Raw genomic sequence first — 22,814 nt, forward strand, 5'->3', positions numbered from 1 at the left:
CTATGAACAATCAGGGTATTACTCATAGAAGTCCCCTAGGGGAACTACTAAAGTGTAATCAAATAAATAAAATAAAATCCCCAAATCATCCCCCTTTTCCTATTATTTAAATAAAATAATATATAAAAAAAAAAATGAAAACATATTTTGTATTGTTGCATGCAGATGGCCTGGCGTATTAAATTATTCCATGCGTGATTACGCATGGTAAACGGCGTAAGCATAAAAGACCGGCAAAGTGCAAAAATGCAAATTTTTGCTCACATCACCCAGACAAAAATAAATATAAAGTGATCAAAAAGTCACATAAATGCATTTATAATTATATATATATATATATATATATATATATATATATATATATATATATATTATATATATATATATATTTTTTTTTTTTTTCAATAAATCAATGGTGTCACAAAAAAGACCTCATGTGGGTCTTCAGATGAAATGAAGATGCTATGTGTTTTAAAAGGAAGAGGAAGTAACAAAAGTGCAAAAATGAAAAATGGCTCAGTGATTAAGGGGTTAAGAATATGTATAGCTTTTTTTTTGTTATTAATCATGATTGACAATTGAATGACATCTCCCTAATTACACACACATAAAAAAAAAAAGATGTTCCATAAATTCAGGTAAACTGCTTATGATCCACGGGCCTGCTATTTATAGATCAGATCTCACAATGCTATTTATCTGCTCTTCTCTAAAAATAAAAGTTAAAAAACAACAAAAACTTACGTTTGACAATCTTTGTATAACTTGTTGATGTTTTCCCACTGGAAGGAAAGCTCTGCCAGTTTTAGTTGAATTTTCTCATTTTCTTTTGGTGTAGCTGATTGGAGAACTGTATTCTTTCTGCTTTGAGTGAACCCGATTTGACCTGATAGTCTCCCTAGGATTTCTTTTGCGTTCTGAAACAACAAAATAGTGGTAAAATAAAATAGCTGACAAATCAGTTTCAAACTGTGATAAAACCACCTATAAAGTGTTTTAAGAAAGACTTTCGTGTTACTGTAAGTAAAACATGGAAAAAAAAAAGAAAAAAAAATAAGATTTGTTCAAGTAAGTATTGAAGGCTCAGGCATAAGCTGGGGAGGAATACTGTGTTTGTGACATTTTACACTATTAGGCTAGGTTTACACAACATTTAAAATAGAGGAAAGGGGTCTGTTTTTTTATTTAAAAAGACATTAGTCTTTGCTGCGCTTTAATTGACTACAATGCAATATATTCCTTCTGCACATACCCCTTGCAGTAGAAATGTATACCTACGTTCCTGACTGTGAGGGGCTGTAGATGTGTACGGGACCGCTGAAGTGAGAGCGATCCTGCACACATCAGTGTGTGGGAATTCCAGCATAATGACAGCAGCTTAACCCCTGAAACGCCGCAATCTATAGTGATCGCAGCGTTTAAGGTACTCTGTGATAAGACAAGCTATGCCAGTGACAGTGTGGTATATTGATACTTGCTGGCTTTTTCCAAGTGTCTCCTTGAGTTACCACACAGTGAACTCAAATTCATTACCTTGTTTTAAAAACAAATAGCTTTTTATATTTAAGACCTTTAGAATTATCAGAGCCCCTTTCTGTGGTATTTACAGTTGCAAGACAAAGTTAGTGAACCCTTTTAAATTACCTTGATTATTGCTATCTATGTCCCCTCTGACAAATATCCACACAGCCATGTTCAGGTCATGCCAATACATTGGGTTATGGCTAGGACTCTGATTAGGCAATTCCAAAACAAAATAAGTGAGATAAATAAAACTGTTTGCATTAAAGTTTTGACACAATTTATGCATTGCCTAGGAATTGATGTAGCTTTATTTATAGTGACAACGATCACCAAAAATAGGTCTAAACTTGAACTAGACAGAATAGAGAGAGAACAGATTTTCAAACAGCCTATGGTACATCTAATGCGCTGTTAGAATGTCTAGTCTAAATTATAATTAGAAAGTTTTTCTTGTTTTAAGAGTCTTTCATTGACTTAGTTGTGCACCTGAGGTTACTGTCTTATTGCATTACTAACACCTCCTTGAAACCTATGCCCTTATATCCTCCTGTAATATTATATTCTCTTTAAATTCTTCTTTGTTACCAAAGTGATTGTTAGATGACCAGGCCCAGAGGCCACAAAGCAGCCCCAAACTATTCTTTTATTCTTTTATTTATTTGTCCGCAAGATCCTAACAGGTCTTGTAAAATAACAGGTCCTCAGTAAAATAATATAAGTATTTTACAGCAAATTTTATAGGCATTTTCGGGTTTCCCAGATTTAGTAGCAAAACAGTCAGTTAAGGACCTATTACACGAAAAGGTTATCGGACGTATTTGGCCGATAATTGTTTTGTGTAATAGAAGGCAACGATCAGCCGACATGAACAATGTCGGCTGATCGTTAATGTCTTTGTCTTTCAACACGTTGAAAGACAAACCACTATGATAGCAGCTATATGCTGCTGTCGCTCCGTGGAATAGGAGCAGCGGAAGCAAACCGCTGCTACCTGCTATGGGCTGCACGGATGATCTAGCGATCACCAGGGCAGCCCCCTGCAGCTCCCTACCGCCTGCCCTGTACTCACCTGCTTGCTGTTGACGCGTGTAATACGTGTAGTATGTATTATGTGTACGAGCCATCAGCGAGCAGGGAAAGAGGAGCAACGAGCGCTGAGAGCGCTTGTTTGCTCCTCTCATCACCACGTGTAATAGGGGCTTTATACGCTCAATGTAGAAGATGGAACACACAGGAAAAAGGGGCAATAACTATGTAGATGTAAACAGAGTATGTATATTTTGGCATAGGACTTAGAATTTTACTAGCTATGTGGGTCCCAAGCTTTTCTAAAAACTGATAATTGTGGGATAACCCCTTTAATGCAATTTACAGCTTTCCTTAGCATTTAATCTTGGTGTTTCTATGTTCACTACTACCCAGGGAGTGTTACATAAACATTGTGATTATTTGCTCTGACACATTTTTTTATGCCCTTTGGGCTGATAAAAACTGTTAAAGATGACAATTTTCACAGCTGCTGTTGCCAAGGACCATGAGGGTGACTCAATACACTGACACAAACAGATCGTAACCTTGCAGCGTAGAAGATAGTTGACTCAATGCATTTTCCTGTGCATGATTGCCCTGTGGCACTCACTTAATTCCTCTTACATTTATGCCTTAGAGAATGAACAATAGAGAGGAAAATATTTATTATGGGATCTGAGCATCTGACAATGGGAATCAATGAATAGGTCTTAAAAGCAATGCATCAAAACGTCAGTTATTTGCTTTAAATCAAAGATTACTCTATGCATTAAATATGATGGATAAATAATATATGTAGACAATACTCCTTTTTAAAAAAATATAATGACTAGAGATGAGCGAACTGGGTTCGGGTTCGAGTCCATCCGAACCCGAACGATCGGCATTTGATTAGCTGGGGCTGCTGAACTTGGATAAAGCTCTGAAGTTGTCTGGAAAACATGGATACAGCCAATGACTATATCCATGTTTTCCACATAGCCTTAGGGCTTTATCCAAGTTCAGCAGCCACCGCCAATCAAATGCCGAAAGTTCGGGTTCGGATGGACTCGAGAATGCTCGAGGTTCGCTCATCTACAATAATGACCAAGTAGTTTTGACATAAATCAAGAAAGAAAGGAAGGAAGAAAAAATTAATTTGGGTGTCCATCTACACTCTTTGAGCCAAAACTGGTTACTATGTGGTAGTTCCTAGTAGCAAAATACGATCATAAGTAACCATTATCGTTCCATGGAAATGAGTGAACGTTTTCAGGTCTTTCGCAATAGCGGTCGTTTGAGATCGTTAATCATTAACGATTATGCAAACGATAATCGTCCGGTGGAATAGGGCCCTAAGGGTGTTGTCTAAGCATATCCTCTGTTCTTCACAATATACTCCTGATGGTGATGATAATGTTTCCCAGAGGATACGCCAGGTCACTACCTCTTGAGATAGACAAAGTATGTGACAGCTGGTCTAGGCACCCATGTTGCCAAACTGACAGTACAGACAAATATGCAAACACAGGACACACCGGATGAAAGTAACAGATGCAGGTGACAAATGCTGATGACTAAGACACAGGTGCAGGTCACAAAGGGTAATTCGCACAAAGTGGGTAACTAGATTCAGGGATGGTAAGAGGTGCAAACATGAGTTGGGTCAGGTTCACACTAAGGGCAGGAACACACAGGTATACTGGAAACAACTAGGAGTGCAGGATCAGACAGCAGGAACATGAGGGCACCACAGCAGGAACACAGGAACCAGGTTGGATAGGGCAGGAACACAGTAGCAGGAACACAAGAACCAGGATGGGGAATACAGGAACACCAGACAAGAAAGTAATAAGAGAGATACAGGTTAACAGGAATGCTTTTGCTAGGCAAATGCAGAAACACCTTTGCAAGACAATACAGCCTAAACGCTCAGGTAGAGCACATGTGCAGGAAGCCTCCTTAAATACCTAATCAACAGGTACAGAGTATTTAAGGCACTGAGCCTTTACATTTAGGAAGGATGGCCAGATCTATACAGCACAGAGGAAGGAAAGAGAGGACACATGTTGCTCCATGCGGTTAGGACTGAAAGCCAGAAGAACCCATGACACAATGGTGAGTAAGAGAATGGCCGTCTTACACATAGCTATATAGCGATTTTCTTGTACAAACATGGCCATAGCTGCCAACAGGTTGGGAGAGTTATTACAATACTTCCTCTTTACCTCAATGGAACTAAGTGGCAAAAGAACACCCAAGAAGGATGCTGTTTCAAGAAGAAAAAGACCATGTGTCTCTAAGCCTGAATAACTCCCTTAGGCTATGTTTCCATTCCCGTAGTAAGAATAAAGCCTTATAGTGGCCAATCTTCAAGTACATTTATATTCTTGCGTAATTTTGGATCAGTGATTTTGGTTAATGTCACAGGTATTCAAGTGGGTGCTTTAAAAATAAGCTCCCCACTGCTTCCCACTTCCACTGATGTGTTGCCCCTACAGGAAATGCTGCATAGAAACAGGAAATTGTCAGCAGAAAAGGACCATCTGGTCAATCTAGTCTGTTCTTACTTTGATTACCCAATCACTTGCCACTGCCAATTCCTGCAGGTAAACTAGCATAAACATTAGTATATAACAAAACACAAGAAAATATTTCTAACTCCTCATTCCCTCGTAGAATACATAATGTTATGCATCAATCAAATTATCTAATGTATTACATACATATTTATTCCATGACTATCTATCCGTGTTTTAGATTTATTTTCACCAAATAGTCTGTATTATAGTCAACAGCATTGTATTTGAAAAACATAATAAATTATTATACGTGGACAAGTGAAAAATAGTTTCGAGCTATTTTAAGTATGAAAGTGCCAAGGGAAACAGTGTAACCTGGTTAAGAAAAGAGCATACAGCTTTCATTTCTAAGAAAAAAGGATTAGAGAAACCCATTAGCAACTGGAGTGACACCAGCCTTTAGGGAGAAGATCCATCTCCATGCTCTTGAAGAAGAGAAATCGTAGCAATACAGACTTTCTGTCCAGTTCATTCTCTCCTTCTCAAATTTGTCTTTTGCTGACAATCAAAGGACAACACCCTGTATAAAAATCCATTCTCAAGTCTCCCCTGCACAACCATCTAAATGGCGCAATCTGACAGATTAACCATAGAAAGTACTCAATCACCAGGAAGCCTGATTGAAAAAATGATTTCAAAATAGAGAGACGGCTGAGATGCTTCCTCTATAGAAAGGAAACAAAGTATTAAGTTAATGAAATCATAATTTAATTTATTAATTTAAATCCACTCTTTTGCTTGAGAGGGACAAAATAGATGACCGCAATTCAAAAAAAGAGGAGGAAATATAATAATTTATATACCATAAATTGACTCATGATCATTATCAGTTTTATTTGTTAAAGTTTATATTGTTATTATTTTTTCCTGAAGGAGGCATGGGTGTTACAGTATATGACACATAAATTCAAAACGCACCAAAAAGAGAATTATTACGCTATGTACTTCTGCTAAGACCCACACTGTACACAACACAGTATATGATTTTTCTCCAGAGTTTTCCTTTAAAGCGATTGCAACAAAACAAATCACTTACTCCAACACTTTCTGCAAATCACATGCCTAGGAAACACCTGGGGAAACAAAGCCAGTCTATGGTTACATGATGCATATAAACCTTCCTGTCCTAGGTAATCCATCAGATAACCCAGATCTAGGCAATGTTCTGATATCCAAAGTCAAAGACAAATGAAATATGTTCTGTTGTATATTTTACTGCCATTGGAACAAATGTGACTCTATTCAACCATTTAACCTGATCTCTGGTGTTTCAGATAAAACATCTATCAGAATGGATCATAAAAAGAGTGTGCTTTTCTTATAGTGCACTATAGCAACTAAGCTGTAATTGCCTGTAATCAAAGGTGTTCTAGTTTGTTAGATTTATACTAACACACACAAATGGAAATGGCATTGCAGTAAAAAAAATCTGTCTACTGGAGATTGATAAATCAATAGAACCTTTGCGAGTACAAGTCCTGTACAGTACTGACTTGATGTAGAAAGGTCTAAAAATTCACTTTCACTTAAAGATATCAATAAATTCAGAATATTTAAATAAATTGCACAAGGGTAACTAATTGGAAAGTAGCCAAGTGTTAAATTGTACAACCTATATTGAAGAGGTAAAAGAGAACTCACACATTACCTCCTTAAAAAGACTGTCAGGTAGCCAGGTATTTTAACATAGCTATGAAAATACATTGTTGGTGTTCTCACTATGGGATTTTTTTGTCCCTCATTTCCAACAGCCGCCAAAAAGATGTTAGATATGTCCTAATGATGGCGGTCTATAATGATCAAGATTATTATAGATGGCTGTCATTAGTAAATATTGGACGTCTTTTTGACGACTGTTGCCAGTAATGGATAAAAAATCCCATAGTGTGAACATAGCCTTTTAATGTTGTGGATGTATAATAACAAACTATTAAATAATAATTTTAATATTCTAAACTTTGATGGCTGTACTCTCCTCTGTATCCATACCCTAATAATATACATGGGGGTAGATTTATTTATTTGCCAATCTTAGTTGAAGTTTGTTAGAAAGACGGTGAAAAAAGAAAACTGTATTTGAAGAACAAAAAAATAACGTCCGCTGTTTGCAATAGACGGACGAAAATCATTGGCATGATAATTATTTTGACATCCGCGCAGACAACGTACATTATTTTATACATTGTGAGCATCGGCCGTCCGTCATCCAATTGGCTTGAATGCATTGCATAGAAGTCAATTAAATTGTGACAATAACAGACGTCTTTTTGAATAGAAAACGTGGACACCTTTTCTTTTTCGACGTTGTGTGAACATAGCCTAACACTATACTGGAGTTTGGGAAAAAAAATTTCAGTGGTCAGCGGCTGTGGCCTGTTCATTGAGTGCACTCTACAGGTGCCATAAAGTAGTCAGTGGTGAGGCATAAAGTGGACAAATCAAAATTTACAAATACAGATTTATACTCTGACCACTAATTCAAAGAAATCACCCAAGATGAATTTAAGGACATTCACTCTTCTCTATTCATGATTATTGATTAACGGTCTATCCTAAAACTAGGTCATCAATTTCAAATAATAATGGGGATAGTAACAAATAAGTTATTCAAAGACATATGACTTCTCTGCCAAAATCTAAATAATCATATAGCATTTGGTAAACATTTTTTTAATACATATGCAAGCCTTTTTTTTGTTATACAATTTATTCATTGTATTTTACACAACCTAATAATGACAAAGATTATACAAAGACAGTCATTAAAAATTTAAATGGAAATTATTTTCCTTCAAAAAGACAAATACCTGCAAGATTTACCTAGAGGAAGTCAAAAAATGTCTATAAACGTGTATCATGACAGTTTAATAATCCAAAGGAACCACAGCCCTGGACACAGTCCCTTGTATCCACAGCAATCAATGCAATTAAATGCAGAAGTAGCTATCATAATATGTAATTATATAATATTTGAAGGAAACCATGATCATCAGGAAGCATAATTCAGGCCTAAAATTAATACATTATGTTATAAGGAATTGCCATCTCTCCATAAGGAAGCTAGCTCTAGCTCTAACAGGGTCATTGGCTCTATAATACTCACATTCCAAGACATATAAATTAAATAAACATGGGCATAACCTAAATAATTACCAGTGATTTACTTTCCTTATCACTTTTCAAAAACCTAAATACCATACAATTTATTATATTAATGATAATTGATGCTAATGAGGGAAGGAAATGACTTCAGTAAAACAATGTATATAAATTATTGGCCAAATGAGAGTAATCTAATGTTTAAAGAGGTTGTGAGGTGGGATAAATATATAAATTATAAATTATTATTATTATTATTATTATTATTATTATTATTCCCAAAACAGGGTAAGAAAGACTGGGAAAAAATAAATAAATACGTTTTATTCTTATGAGGACAACCTCTACCAATACATGCTATTAAGATGTATAGAAGTCATGGAGGCAAAGCTTCGGCTCTAGCAATACCAAATATTCTTTCATAGTGTGAGTCAACCTGGATGCAGTAGATTAAAAAAAAATGCTTTATCAGTCAGTGGAAATCACTGTGAAACCAGTGTATGCTATCAGTCAGTAGCACAGAGGGGGTATATCTAAAATATAACTTTTAATGAATGCATTAAAAATGTTAAATGCATTAAGAAGGAGCCACTGCCCCTCATCTTTGCCCCAGACAGCTGTACGATATATGTGAGGCCCAACTGCCACTGCAGGCGCCTATCATTCATTTAGAGGTTTTTAACCTATACCAGGGTCGGCGTTAGGGGGGGAAAAACAGGGCAATTGTCCAGGGCCCCCATCCCCCAGGGGGCCCCCTACCACAGTGTCAGTAAAGTGTTAGGGGCCGGAGCGCACTGACAGCGTCTGGGAGTCAGTCCTGCTACAGCTTATTGCTTGAGCAAAAATTGAAAAAATGTCCGCTCACCCGAGTGCTGTGATGGTTAACTCAGTTGGAATCCCGAAGCCCGTGGAAAAACATTATTGTGGGCCACAACCCGTAAGGTATCCAAAAAAGGTTGATCTCCACAGCTTCTTAAAAAGTAAAAGCAAGGAGAAGCAGTAATCCGATGCACTCACCGATCAGATGAAATCTTCAGTAGTTTTATTGGTGCCGTATCATACCAAGGAGGGGGAAGGGTGGAATAGGTGTGGGAGCGTCTCTGCAATCACAACAGTTTCACGCCGCAGCGCTTTGTCAAGTTCAGAGTACGTCACTACCGGGGTAGGAGTGTCTTATATACAATTAGTACACACATGTGTCAAAACAGAAATACAAAGTACAAGTAATAAAACATATAATCAAAATCTTACAAGAAAACACTCCAGTCGTTTCTTTCGTTTAGCCCATTAGGGCCCGTAGCGTCTAATTCCGCTATCCAGATTGCTTCTCTTCTGAGAAGGCTCTGGTGTTTATCACCTCCTTTGTTTTTCGGGTCGATTCTTTCCAGACCTAGGAAACGCAAGCACTTTGCGTCTCCTGCATGGGCAGTGTTCACATGGTCTATCAGACGGGGAACGCCTTTCCCCGTTCTAACAGAATACATGTGTTCTTTGAATCGGGTCCATATAGGTCGTTTAGTCTTCCCTATATAAAAGCGATTGCAGGGACAAACAATGCCATACACTATGAATGCTGATCTACATGTAATAAGATTTTGGACGTAACAATCTATGCCATTAAGTTTAATGTATTCGGTGGTGATAAGTTGGGAGCAATAGTTACAGGTCCCACAACGCTTATTGCCTTTTAAATGAGTGTAGGTCAACCATTCACTGCCGGTTTTCTTTGAGGCTGTGTTCATATTAAGTGCGGTTTTTACGGTAAGTAATTAGAGGACCGTGTGCGGCAATTTCACTGATATCTTCGTCTTGCTCAAGTATGTGCCAGTGTCTATATATGCTTTGGGCTATTGTGTGATCAAGTGGAGAATTTTGAAAGGCAAAGGTAAATTTCCTATGCTGCGTATTGGAAGGAGATTCTGTAGTGAGCAGATTTTCTCTAGGTAGCATATCTACTCTCTTCCTAGCATTAAAAATGACCTTAGGGGGATACTGTCTTGCCAATAACCTAGGATCTAACTTTTTCGCCTGGGTGGAGAAAGATTGTTGAGTATTATTGATCCTTTTTAAGCGGACCAATTGGCTGAATGGAATGGAGTTTTTTACACTGGCGGGGTGAGAACTGGCATAGTGGAGGACTGAATTGCAAGCCGTTTTTTTTCTAAAGACAGATGTCAGGAGGCGACCATTCTCTATGTCAACTTGGACGTCTAGAAAATCTATGGATGTCCCTCCCACCTTATATGTAAATAACATATTTACTTTGTTGGAAGTATTGAGAAACTCAACAAATTGTGTGAAGCTGCTGTCAGTCCCCTCCCACACAACGAATACATCGTCGACATACCTAAAGTATGCTTTGATGCTGCCGATGTGCGGGTGCTGAAAACAAGGTCATTTTCAAGTTTTGCCAAAAATAAATTTGCGTACGTGCAGCAGACCGGCGTACCCATTGCCGAGCCGATCTCCTGCACGTACCACTGATCCTGGAACAAAAAAAACATTATTATTCAGAATGAACAACAAAGACTCTTTGACAAAGTCCCTGAATTCTGGGGGCTTGTCACATCTGGATATGAACCAGTCGATCGCCTCTACACCCGCATCATGAGGGATGCGGGTGTAGAGGCTCTCAACGTCAATGGATGCTAAAATACATCCTTCAGTGAAATGGACATGTTCTAGGGCATTTATGAAGTCACCCGAGTCTCTGAGATACCCTGGTGTCTCAACCAGGAGGGGTCTCAATAACCAGTCCAGAAATTGCGACAAGAACTCTGTGGGAGATCCTATGGCTGACACAATAGGGCGCCCAGGTGGTTTATCCAGGTTTTTATGGACTTTGGGAAGAAAATACCACCTGGGCGCCCTGGGTGACAGGGGAAGCAGTTTTTCTGCTGTGGGTCTATCAATGGCTCCTTTACCACTGTACTTGTTGAGGAGGCAGCGCAACTGTTCAAGTATCCTGGGCAAAAGATTCTTTGCCAGAGGGGTATAGGTAGTACGGTCCTGCAGTTGCCTGTTAGCCTCCTCATTGTAGTAGGAGCGCAACATAACCACGGTGGCCCCTCCTTTATCCGCCCTCTTCACAACTAGGTCGGGGCGACCTTTTAACCATTCCAAGGCTTTACTTTCGGTGGCTGACAAATTATTAGCGGGCTTAGGGTAAAGGAGGGCTTTCACATCCTGGGTGATGAATTTCTGGAATGTGTCTATGGGGCCTCCTGGTGTAACTTGGGGGCAGTAGGTCGACTTCTTTCCTCCTTTAAAGGGCTCCTGTAGATCAGGTCTGTCCATCAAAACATGTTCGTCCATATCCGCCAAGAGGCGAACACATTGCGCCTCCTGTTGGTTAAAGCCAGCTGGAATTTGAAACCCGAGGGGGCCAACTGTACAACAGATTTCTCGTGGGTCTTGTTGTGTAATAGTGGTTTTGTTATTGAACATTTTGGCTAGATTAATTTTGCGAATGCCCTTGAATAAATCAATATCAAATGTAGTAGGTGAGAATTTCTCACTAAGTCCGAAATTAAGACCTCTGGCAAGGAGATGAATGCTGTCTGGTGGTAGGGTAATTCCTGAAATGTTGATGACGTTAGGAGCGTCATCTATCGTCTCCATGTTACATGTTTCTTTGAGGTTCCTCTTTTGTCTTTGGCGTCTTGCCCTTTCTCCTCCCCTCCGTGTTGCCCGCCTAAAGGGCAGCTTCTGGCACTTTGTTCACGATTGGAGATTGTGGCACCTTCGTCTGAGGCACTTGTGTCGGATTCAGTTGTCCAGTACTCAGAAACTCTCTTTTTAGATCTCGGTCTCCTTTTACTCTTATTCTTTTGTTGCAGCTGTTGCCAGCCATAAAAACCTGGATAAACCACCTGGGCGCCCTATTGTGTCAGCCATAGGATCTCCCACAGAGTTCTTGTCGCAATTTCTGGACTGGTTATTGAGACCCCTCCCGGTTGAGACACCAGGGTATCTCAGAGACTCGGGTGACTTCATAAATGCCCTAGAACATGTCCATTTCACTGAAGGATGTATTTTAGCATCCATTGACGTTGAGAGCCTGAGAATGAACAACAAAGACTCTTTGACAAAGTCCCTGAATTCTGGAGGCTTGTCACATCTGGATATGAACCAGTCAATCGCCTCTACACCCGCACCATGAGGGATGCGGGTGTAGAGGCGATCGACTGGTTCATATCCAGATGTGACAAGCCCCCAGAATTCAGGGACTTTGTCAAAGAGTCTTTGTTGTTCATTCTGAATAATAATGTTTTTTTTGTTCCAGGATCAGTGGTACGTGCAGGAGATCGGCTCGGCAATGGGTACGCCGGTCTGCTGCACGTACGCAAATTTATTTTTGGCAAAACTTGAAAATGACCTTGTTTTCAGCACCCTCAAATCGCACATCGGCAGCATCAAAGCATACTTTAGGTATGTCGACGATGTATTCGTTGTGTGGGAGGGGACTGACAGCAGCTTCACACAATTTGTTGAGTTTCTCAATACTTCCAACAAAGTAAATATGTTATTTACATATAAGGTGGGAGGGACATCCATAGATTTTCTAGACGTCCAAGTTGACATAGAGAATGGTCGCCTCCTGACATCTGTCTTTAGAAAAAAAACGGCTTGCAATTCAGTCCTCCACTATGCCAGTTCTCACCCCGCCAGTGTAAAAAACTCCATTCCATTCAGCCAATTGGTCCGCTTAAAAAGGATCAATAATACTCAACAATCTTTCTCCACCCAGGCGAAAAAGTTAGAGTCTAGGTTATTGGCAAGACAGTATCCCCTAAGGTCATTTTTAATGCTAGGAAGAGAGTAGATATGCTACCTAGAGAAAATCTGCTCACTACAGAATCTCCTTCCAATACGCAGCATAGGAAATTTACCTTTGCCTTTCAAAATTCTCCACTTAATCACACAATAGCCCAAAGCATACGTAGACACTGGCACATACTTGAGCAAGAAGAAGATATCGGTGAAATTGCCACACACGGTCCTCTAATTACTTACCGTAAAAACCGCACCGTCCTTAATATGAACACAGCCTCAAAGAAAACCGTCAGTGAATGGTTGACCTACACTCATTTAAAAGGCAATAAGCGTTGTGGGACCTGTAACTATTGCTCCCAACTTATCACCACCGACTACATTAAACTTAATGCTATGCCATTAATGCTATGCCATTTGTTACGTCCAAAATCTTATTACATGTAGATCAGCATTCATAGTGTATGGCATTGTTTGTCCCTGCAATCGCTTTTATATAGGGAAGACTAAACGACCTATATGGACCCGATTCAAAGAACACATGTATTCTGTTAGAACGGGGAAAGGCGTTCCCCATCTGATAGACCATGTGAACACTGCCCATGCAGGAGACGCAAAGTGCTTGCGTTTCCTAGGTCTGAAAAGGATCGACCCGAAAAACAAAGGAGGTGATAAACACCAGAGCCTTCTCAGAAGAGAAGCAATCTGGATAGCGGAATTAGACGCTACGGGCCCGAATGGGCTAAACGAAAGAAACGACTGGAGTGTTTTCTTGTAAGATTTTGATTATATGTTTTATTACTTGCACTTTGTATTTCTGTTTTGACACATGTGTGTACTAATTGTTTATAAGACACTCCTACCCCGGTAGTGACGTACTCTGAACTTGACAAAGCGCTGCGGCGTGAAATTGTTGTGATTGCAGAGACGCTCCCGCACCTATTCCACCCTTCCCCCTCCTTGGTATGATACGGCACCAATAAAACTACTGAATATTTCATCTGATCGGTGAGTGCATCGGATTACTGCTTCTCCTTGCTTTTGTCAATATTATCCTCCTCTCCTCTGCTGCACCCCGACCGCCTTCTCAGTTGGTTTGTCTATGTCTACACACCGCCCGAGTACCCATACGTGAGCTGACTTCACCTGTAGTGCGGGCAATATCCTCTATTTGACTGTTTCTTAAAAAGTAAATTCCTTTATTTCAGCATCAAAACATAAAAGACAAAACAAAAAGTGAATAGTGAGCTTAAAAAACGCTGACGCGTTGCGAGGCTCTACCTCTTAATCATGGCAATGTGAGAGTATAAATGACAAGTTTTTATGTTGCCATATGTGATGCAGGTGAACTAGGGAACGCCCCTTGCAAGGGAGGGGGATTCACTCGTCGAGTAGATCACATGATCAGCTTACAAAAATATGCAAAATACCCAACAGAAAATAAATAACAATGTTACCTTTAAATGAATGTATCAATATCATTACATTGTTACCAAACAAAAAATTAGTAAATATATAATAAATCTGTTTTATAGTTTAGACCTTTCGGAAATCTCGTATCTAACAAAAGAATCCACAGGGCTTCTCGTTTGCGCAACAGGGAGTTCCAATTACCGCCGATCCTGGGTTGATTAACACTTTCAATTGCGCTTACTTGGAGACTATTAACCTTTTAAGGACATAGGACGTATGCGTACGTCATATGTCCTCACTTGCAGTGCCGTGATCCCGGGTGCCGCGAGTAGCCCGGGACCGCTGCTATTAGCGGGCACGGTCTGATCGCCGTGCCCGCTAATTAGCTAATCGGAGGCAGCTGTCAAAGTTGACAGCTGCCTCCGATTACCGGAGGCAACGTTTCCCTGGGGTCTAGTGGGGGAGATCGCTCCTCCGGGACCTTGTCCCGGAGGAGCGATCTCCGTTACTGATGCCGGCCGGGGACGCGTCCAAGATGGCGCCGTCCTCGGCTCGGCACTCGTTCGTTTTCGGCTGCAGCAGCCAAAAGCAAACGAGTGCCGATCTCATGGATCTCTGCAGCATATCTATGCTGCAGAGATCTCAATGAGAGATCCAAGTGTATATACTAGAAGTCCCCCAGGGGGGCTTCTAGTATATGTGTAAAAAAAAAAAAAAAGTGTTGTTAATAGTAAAAAGCCCCCTCCCCTAATAAAAGTCTGAATCACCCCCCTTTTCCCAGGTTTTAAATAAAAGTAAACAAATAAATAAATAAATAAACATGTTTGCTATCGCCGCGTGCGTAATCGCCCGAACTATTAATTAATCACATTCCTGATCTCGTACGGTAAACGGCGTCAGCGCAAAAAAATCCCAAAGTGCAAAATTGCGCATTTTTGGTCGCATCAAATCCAGAAAAAATGTAATATAAAGCGATCAAAAAGTCGTATATGCACAATCAAGGTACCGATAGAAAGATCACATCATGGCCCAAAAAATGACACCTCGCACAGCCCCATAGACCAAAGGATAAAAGCGCTATAAGCCTGGGAATGGAGCGATTTTAAGGAACGTATATTGGTTAACAACGGTTTGAATTTTTTACAGGCCATCAGATACAATATAAGTTATACATGTTATATATCGTTTTTATCGTAACGACTTGAGGAACATGCATAACAAGTCAGTTTTACCCCAGGGCGAATGGCGTAAAAACACATTTCCCCCAAATAAAAGAAATGCGTTTTTTTTTTTCAATTTCACCACACTTTGAATTTTTTTCTGGTTTCGCAGTGTACTTTATGCAAAAATTCAGCCTGTAATTGCAAAGTACAATTAGTGACGCAAAAAATAAGGGGTCATGTGGGTTTCTAGGTGGAAAAATGCAAGTGCTATGACCTTTTAAACACAAGGAGGAAAAACCTAAAACGTAAAAACGAAAATGGGCCATGTCCTTAATGGGTTAATGTTACCCGCATGACACTCTACAAAATGTTTGGATAAGCCTGAAAGCGGTCTGCTTGATCTGCCAAGGATATGTGATCTTATATCTGTAAGGTGTTCGCCCACCCGGATTTTAAGTTTTCGTGTACTAGAACCCACGTATTGGACATTACAAATATTACATTGTGCTACATATATCACATGAGTGGTATTGCAATTGATGAATGATTTTATGGTATAGTTACGACCTGTGCTGCATGAACTGATAACATGATTTTTTACAGTAAACTGGCAGAGGCCGCACCGCGGTACCGCACATCTAAAAAATCCCTGTACGGAGAGCCAATTGCCTGCCCCTCTGTCAGGTGCACCCCATGAGATGTCGCTAGGTGCTAATAGATTACCCAAAGTTATACCACCTCGTGCCACACACCTGATGCCAGGGTTAAGTGCCTCTTCACATCTCCTATCCTGAGTAAAGGAAGGTATCTATTCACAATTTTGCATACATCATGAAATTGAGGGCTATATCTGGTGGAGAAAACTATCGGATTCTGCGCAGGCTGACTGGTTTGGAAACTGTTCACATTACAATTCTGTGTTGTGTGTCTATCCTGTAAGTGAAAGGAACGATCTTTACTTTCCGCTATACCCCTTGCCCTATAGATTACGTGGTGTTTATAACCTTTAAGAAAAAGACGGTGGGTAAGTTGTTCTGCTTGGTGTAAATAGACCTCTTTATCTGAGCAATTGCGTATGAGGCGAATAAACTCTCCTATGGGCAAGTTTCTTGTGACGTGTGGTGGGTGGCTACTTGTGGCATGAAGCACCCCATTCCCTGCGCTGGGTTTTCTATAAATTTCAGAGGATATTCTCCCTCCCACAAACTTTAAGGTGACATCCAAAAAGGAAATAGACACAGGTTCGAACTGAAAAGTGAAACTTAAATTAAGTGTATTGTTGTTGATGAAACGCACGAACTCCATCGCCTCCTCATGTGAACAACGCCATATCAGGAGGAGGTCATCTATGTAGCGTTCATACCAGGCCACCAGACCAGAAAAAGGGTTATGGACACTACATAGATAGACCTCCTCTTAATAGGCCATGAACAAATTAGCCAAAGAAGGAGAAAAAGAAGCACCCATAGGGCAGCCGAGTGTCTGTAGAAAAAAATCATCCTCGAACTGAAAAAAATTATTAGTCAGTAGGAAATCAGTAACCTTAAGTATAAATTCACACAGAACATTGCTGTAGTTACTGTATTTTCTGAGATGATATGCCAAAGCAGTAATAGCAACATCATGGGGTATGTTCGAGTAAAGAGCGACCACGTCACATGACAGCCAAGATACATTATCCAGTACTGGAAGATTTTCAATATTAGCAAGTAGACTTTTGCTGTCTTGAACATACCCCATGGTGCGAACTGCCAATGGCTGCAATAGGTTATCCAGCCATACGCAAAGTTTCTCCAACAGAGAATTAATGCCAGACACAATGGGGCGTAGTGGTGGGGGAAAGACATTTTTGTGGGTTTTGGGTAGCGCATGGAAAATAGGAATGACCGGAAAGGAAGGGAAAAGATATACACGCTGCTTATCACTCAAAATGTTGAGCTCCACTCCTTTATCCAATAGGTCTTGTAATTTTTTGCTGATAATCTCAGTAGGATCACATGATAATTTTTTGTAGGTTACCGTGTCATCCAGGATATGCCGGACCTCACGGACATATAAGTCTTTGTCAAGGATGACAACGGAACCTCCCTTGTCAGATTTTCTGAATCCCAAATAGGGATTATTTCTAAGTTCAGTCAAGGCTAGGCGTTCTTTTTTGGTTAGATTGTCTCTGTGTGGGTGATCATCGGAGTGACTCTCAACTTTGCGTATGGCTGGATAACCTATTGCAGCCATTGGCAGTTCGCACCATGGGGTATGTTCGAGACAGCAAAAGTCTACTTGCTAATATTGAAAATCTTCCAGTACTGGATAATGTATCTTGGCAGTCGTGTGACGTGGTCGCTCTTTACTCGAACATACCCCATGATGTTGCTATTACTGCTTTGGCATATCATCTCAGAAAATACAGTAACTACAGCAATGTTCTGTGTGAATTTATATTTAAGGTTACTGATTTCCTACTGACTAATAATTTTTTTCAGTTCGAGGATGATTTTTTTCTACAGACACTCGGCTGCCCTATGGGTGCTTCTTTTTCTCCTTCTTTGGCTAATTTGTTCATGGCCTATTGGGAGGAGGTCTATCTATGTAGTGTCCATAACCCTTTTTCTGGTCTGGTGGCCTGGTATGAACGCTACATAGATGACCTCCTCCTGATATGGCGTGGTTCACATGAGGAGGCGATGGAGTTCGTGCGTTTCATCAACAACAATACACTTAACTTAAGTTTCACTTTTCAGTTCGAACCTGTGTCTATTTCCTTTTTGGATGTCACCTTAAAGTTTGTGGGAGGGAGAATATCCTCTGAAATTTATAGAAAACCCAGCGCAGGGAATGGGGTGCTTCATGCCACAAGTAGCCACCCACCACACGTCACAAAAAACTTGCCCATAGGAGAGTTTATTCGCCTCATACGCAATTGCTCAGATAAAGAGGTCTATTTACACCAAGCAGAACAACTTACCCACCGTCTTTTACTTAGAGGTTATAAACACCACGTAATCTATAGGGCAAGGGGTATAGCGGAAAGTAAAGATCGTTCCTTTCACTTACAGGATAGACACACAACACAGAATCGTAATGTGAACAGTTTCCAAACCAGTCAGCCTGCGCAGAATCCGATAGTTTTCTCCACCAGATATAGCCCTCAATTTCATGATATATGCAAAATTGTGAATAGATACCTTCCTTTACTCTATCAGGATAGGAGATGTGAAGAGGCACTTAACCCTGGCATCAGGTGTGTGGCACGACGTGGTATAACTTTGGGTAATCTATTAGCACCTAGCGACATCTCATCGGGTGCACCTGACAGAGGGGCAGGCAATTGGCTCTCGGTACAGGGATTTTTTAGATGTGCGGTACTGCGGTGCGGCCTCTGCCAGTTTACTGTAAAAAATCATGTTATCAATTCATGCAGCACAGGTCATAACTATACCATAAAATCATTCATCAATTGCAATACCACTCATGTGATATATGTAGCACAATGTAATATTTGTAATGTCCAATACGTGGGTTCTAGTACACGAAAACTTAAAATCCGGGTGGGCGAACACCTTACAGATATAAGATCACATATCCTTGGCAGATCAAACAGACCGCTTTCAGGCTTATCCAAACATTTTGTAGAGTGTTATGCGGGTAACATTAATAGTCTCCGAGTAAGCGCAATTGAAAAGGTTAATCAACCCAGGAGAGTCGGTAATTGGACCTCCCTGTTGCGCAAACGAGAAGCCCTGTGGATTCTTTTGTTAGATACGAAATGTTAGGACCCGTCACACCAAACACACAGAGACAGTGAGCCCTAAGCTCAGCCCCGCCCACTGTCCTCTACCTACTTGCCACAATCCGCCCTAAGATGGCGACGAGCAACTTGGCGGCGGTCCCTGCACTGGCTAGGTGGGACACAAAGACAAGACAAACAGACAGACAGACAAACACAATGAAGAATAGTAAACAGTCCGGGTCACAACAATTGGGCAGCAAAAGTACAAAATCACAATCCAATAAACGTAGTCAAAGTCCAGGCAATATGGTCAAGGGCAGGCGGCAAGCAAGGGAGGTCAAGGAATAAGGCAAAGATCAGGAATAGCAAATACACAGAAGATACAAGCAGGCAGAGACTAAGTCAATAACCAGCAATGATATCCAAGACTGAGGTAGTTATATAGGAGGCCAGGGTTCAGATCCAGAACATCATAGGACCATCCCCCTGATCTCAAAGCACAGACAGCTGAGAACAAAACAGATCCACTGGCAGGAAGACCTGTCAGTCACAGCAGAACCAAAACACAGATTAACCCTGACATGGCCAGACAGAACTCAGCAGGTGAAGTCGGGTGTGTCTCCCAACCCAGGTGAGCAATAAACCAGAGTTCACACACAGCAAAACAAAACACAGAAACAGGATACAAGAAAATCAGTGCCTTCTCGGCCGAACAGCACGAGCCGAGGGGCGCATAATGCTCTGCAGAGATACCATCCTGACACGAGATTTCCGAAAGGTCTAAACTATAAAACAGATTTATTATATATTTACTAATTTTTTGTTTGGTAACAATGTAATGATATTGATACATTCATTTAACCCCTTAACGACATCGGGCGTAAATTTACGCCCCCGCGCCCTGGTACTTAGCGCAAATGGGCGTAAATTTACGCCCGATGTTTCCCCGATCGCTGTGTGTTCACACACAGCGGTCGGGGAAGATGGCCTGCTATAATGTATAGCAGGCCATCTCTGCTCGTCGGCACGGGGGGTGATTAACCCCTCCCGTGCCGACGATCGCTGCTATATGCTGATCTATACAGATCAGCATATAGCAGCTAAATTCAGCTTTCCGGGTCATCAGTGACCCATAAAGCAATGGCGATTGGTGCTGTCCGAGACAGCACGAATCCCCATTAGTGTCCGGGAAAAAGATGGCGCCGATGCCACCCCCACGATCGCCGTGATAGGCCGACCAGTAGCGGCCGGCCCATCACGGCGATCAAACCGTTAAAAAACAGTATCCCCGAGTTCTGCATCCCCAGCTAGGTAGCTGAGGGGTGCAGAACAGGTGTGTATAGTGTAGGTGCACTATACTCACCAGATCTGGGCGTCGGGAGCAGCGATCGGGTCCCGCGCGTCCTCGCGTCTTCACTTCTGGGTTCGATCGGGTCCCGTCGGCAATTTCCGGCTCTTCGGGCTTTTCCATGGCCCCTATCTTCGGCAGTCTTCGTCAGCTTCTCTGTACTGCCCCCTAGCGGCTGATCAGTGAATATCATTCACTGATCAGTTGCTTTAGGTTAAAAAAAAAGTTTTTTTGTTTTTTTTTTCCAATTTTTTTTTATACCTTTTTATTTGCCCTAATGCCGCTGAGTGCTGATCAGCATCGCACGTAAGTGCGCCGCTGATCAGCAACTCCTCCTTTTTGGCGTAGGGGCGTTTTTACCCCCTATATCCTACGGCCACTGTCTGCTGATAAGTACCGCACACAAGTGCGGCATTTATCAGCAGCTTCTTTCTTGGCGTAGGTTTTTTTTTTTTCTTACTGTCAAAAAAACGTAAAAAACACTACACTACACCACACTACATGAAATAAAGTTTTACACTACAACACTACACATTTACATACCCCATATACCAATCCCCGTATAAAGATGGCCCCCAGGGTGTTTTCGGTGTCAGACGCATACGTTATTATTGCCTCCGACACTGAAACAGCCAGTGAGGATGAATGGGGGGATCCTTCTTTTCTCCATTCATCCTCATCCTCCTCATCATCCAGTGACGTGTCTGGGGGTAGCGTAGCGTACGCTGCCCCCCAGACACGTCTTTTCCGCCAGTACCGTCCCAATAAGAGATGGCGGTATGGCGTGAAATTCTCCAAACTCTGTGAGAGTACCTAAGGGTACACTTACAGATTTAGGGTACGTGCACACTGCGGAATGGCGAAGGATAACCCTTTGTGCATTCCGCAGCTAGCACCCACCGCAGACTGATGCGGGCACGCGTCTCCGTCCGTGTCATAGACTCCATTCTATGCACGGGCGGATTCTGTTGTCCATCCAAAGAATGAACACGTTCATTCTTTGGACAGAGGGCGGAATCCGCCCGTGCATAGAATGGAGTGTGACACGAGCGGAGACGCGCGCCTCCATCAGTCTGCCGGCGGGTGCCAACTGCGGAATGCACAAAGGGTTATCCTTCGCCATTCCGCAGTGTGCACATACCCTTAGAGTGTATGATGGAAGGGACACCCAAATCCAGCCCCCAGATGCCCCCAGATTCCCCCCCCCCATCCTCGGAGTTAGTGGGAAGATCATTCGGGAACTGATCTTCCCACTGCTGGATAAAGGTTACCACCTGGACGGGGATAACTTTTATACCAGCACCCCCTCTTCTGGTCCCTCGCTGCCCGAGCTACTGTAGCTTGCGGCACGATCCGAAAATATCAGAAGCAGTAATAGAGCCCTAATATTTAGTAGCCATGGAGCGGACCCAGCGCTTCTGGATATGAGGGACCCCGTATCGCACCAGGGAAACATTTTCCAGGTGACGTCCCCCACACTGGAAAACAGGAGACCCCAGAAGAAGTGCAGAGTGTGGCGTAATAGGGGGATCAGGAAGGACGCCATTTTCCAGTGTGACACCTGTCCTGATCGCCCCGGCCTCTGCATACTGGATCGCTTCAAGGCGTACTACACGTCATTGGAGTTCTACATTATCTAAATTCTTTCCCTTATTCCTATTTCAGGGGTCACGTTGATCCAGGGATTATTCTGATCGTCATTATGGAGTCGGGAAGGAATTTTTCCCCTGTGATGAAGCTATTGTCGTCTGCCTCACAAGGGTTTTTTGCCTTCCTCTGGATCAACACAGGTTGAATTTGATGGACACCTGTCATTTTCAAGCTTATAAACTAATAATTGGCCTAATACCCCCAAATAAATTAGAATTGTCCCTTTTCCCCAGCTAAATAGGTATGGCCGCCATTCCCATTAGAGGATGCCATGATGCAATTACAAAGCCTCTGTGTGGCCAGGACAGTAGAAACCCCCCACAAGTGACACCTTTCTGGAAACTACACCCCATAAGGAATCTAACGAGGGGGGCAGCGGGCATATGGCCCCCTGGTGGTGGCCAGATTTGGGCCATGAAATTGAAAAAATTGTATTTTTTATTTTCATGGTGCATGTTCTACACATGTGCCCATCACCAGTGGGGTCCATATGCTCACTGTACCCCTTGTTAGATTCCTTATGG

At 41.6% G+C, this 22,814-nt stretch overlaps 1 protein-coding gene across 11 annotated transcripts in view; it reads right to left on the reverse strand.

Annotated features, from left to right (window-relative positions):
• DMD (dystrophin) overlaps positions 1-22,814 on the reverse strand; it is a 1,858,252-nt gene that overhangs the window by 1,004,812 nt on the left and 830,626 nt on the right. For all 11 annotated transcript variants that reach the window (XM_069970999.1, XM_069971008.1, XM_069971005.1 and 8 more), the window contains one exon: positions 745-917. In XM_069970999.1, the coding sequence (XP_069827100.1) occupies positions 745-917 (173 nt within the window). The remainder of the gene's footprint in view (positions 1-744; positions 918-22,814) is intronic.

The sequence above is a fragment of the Dendropsophus ebraccatus genome, chromosome 5 (genome assembly GCF_027789765.1).
Source record: "Dendropsophus ebraccatus isolate aDenEbr1 chromosome 5, aDenEbr1.pat, whole genome shotgun sequence".
Lineage (NCBI taxonomy): Eukaryota > Metazoa > Chordata > Amphibia > Anura > Hylidae > Dendropsophus > Dendropsophus ebraccatus.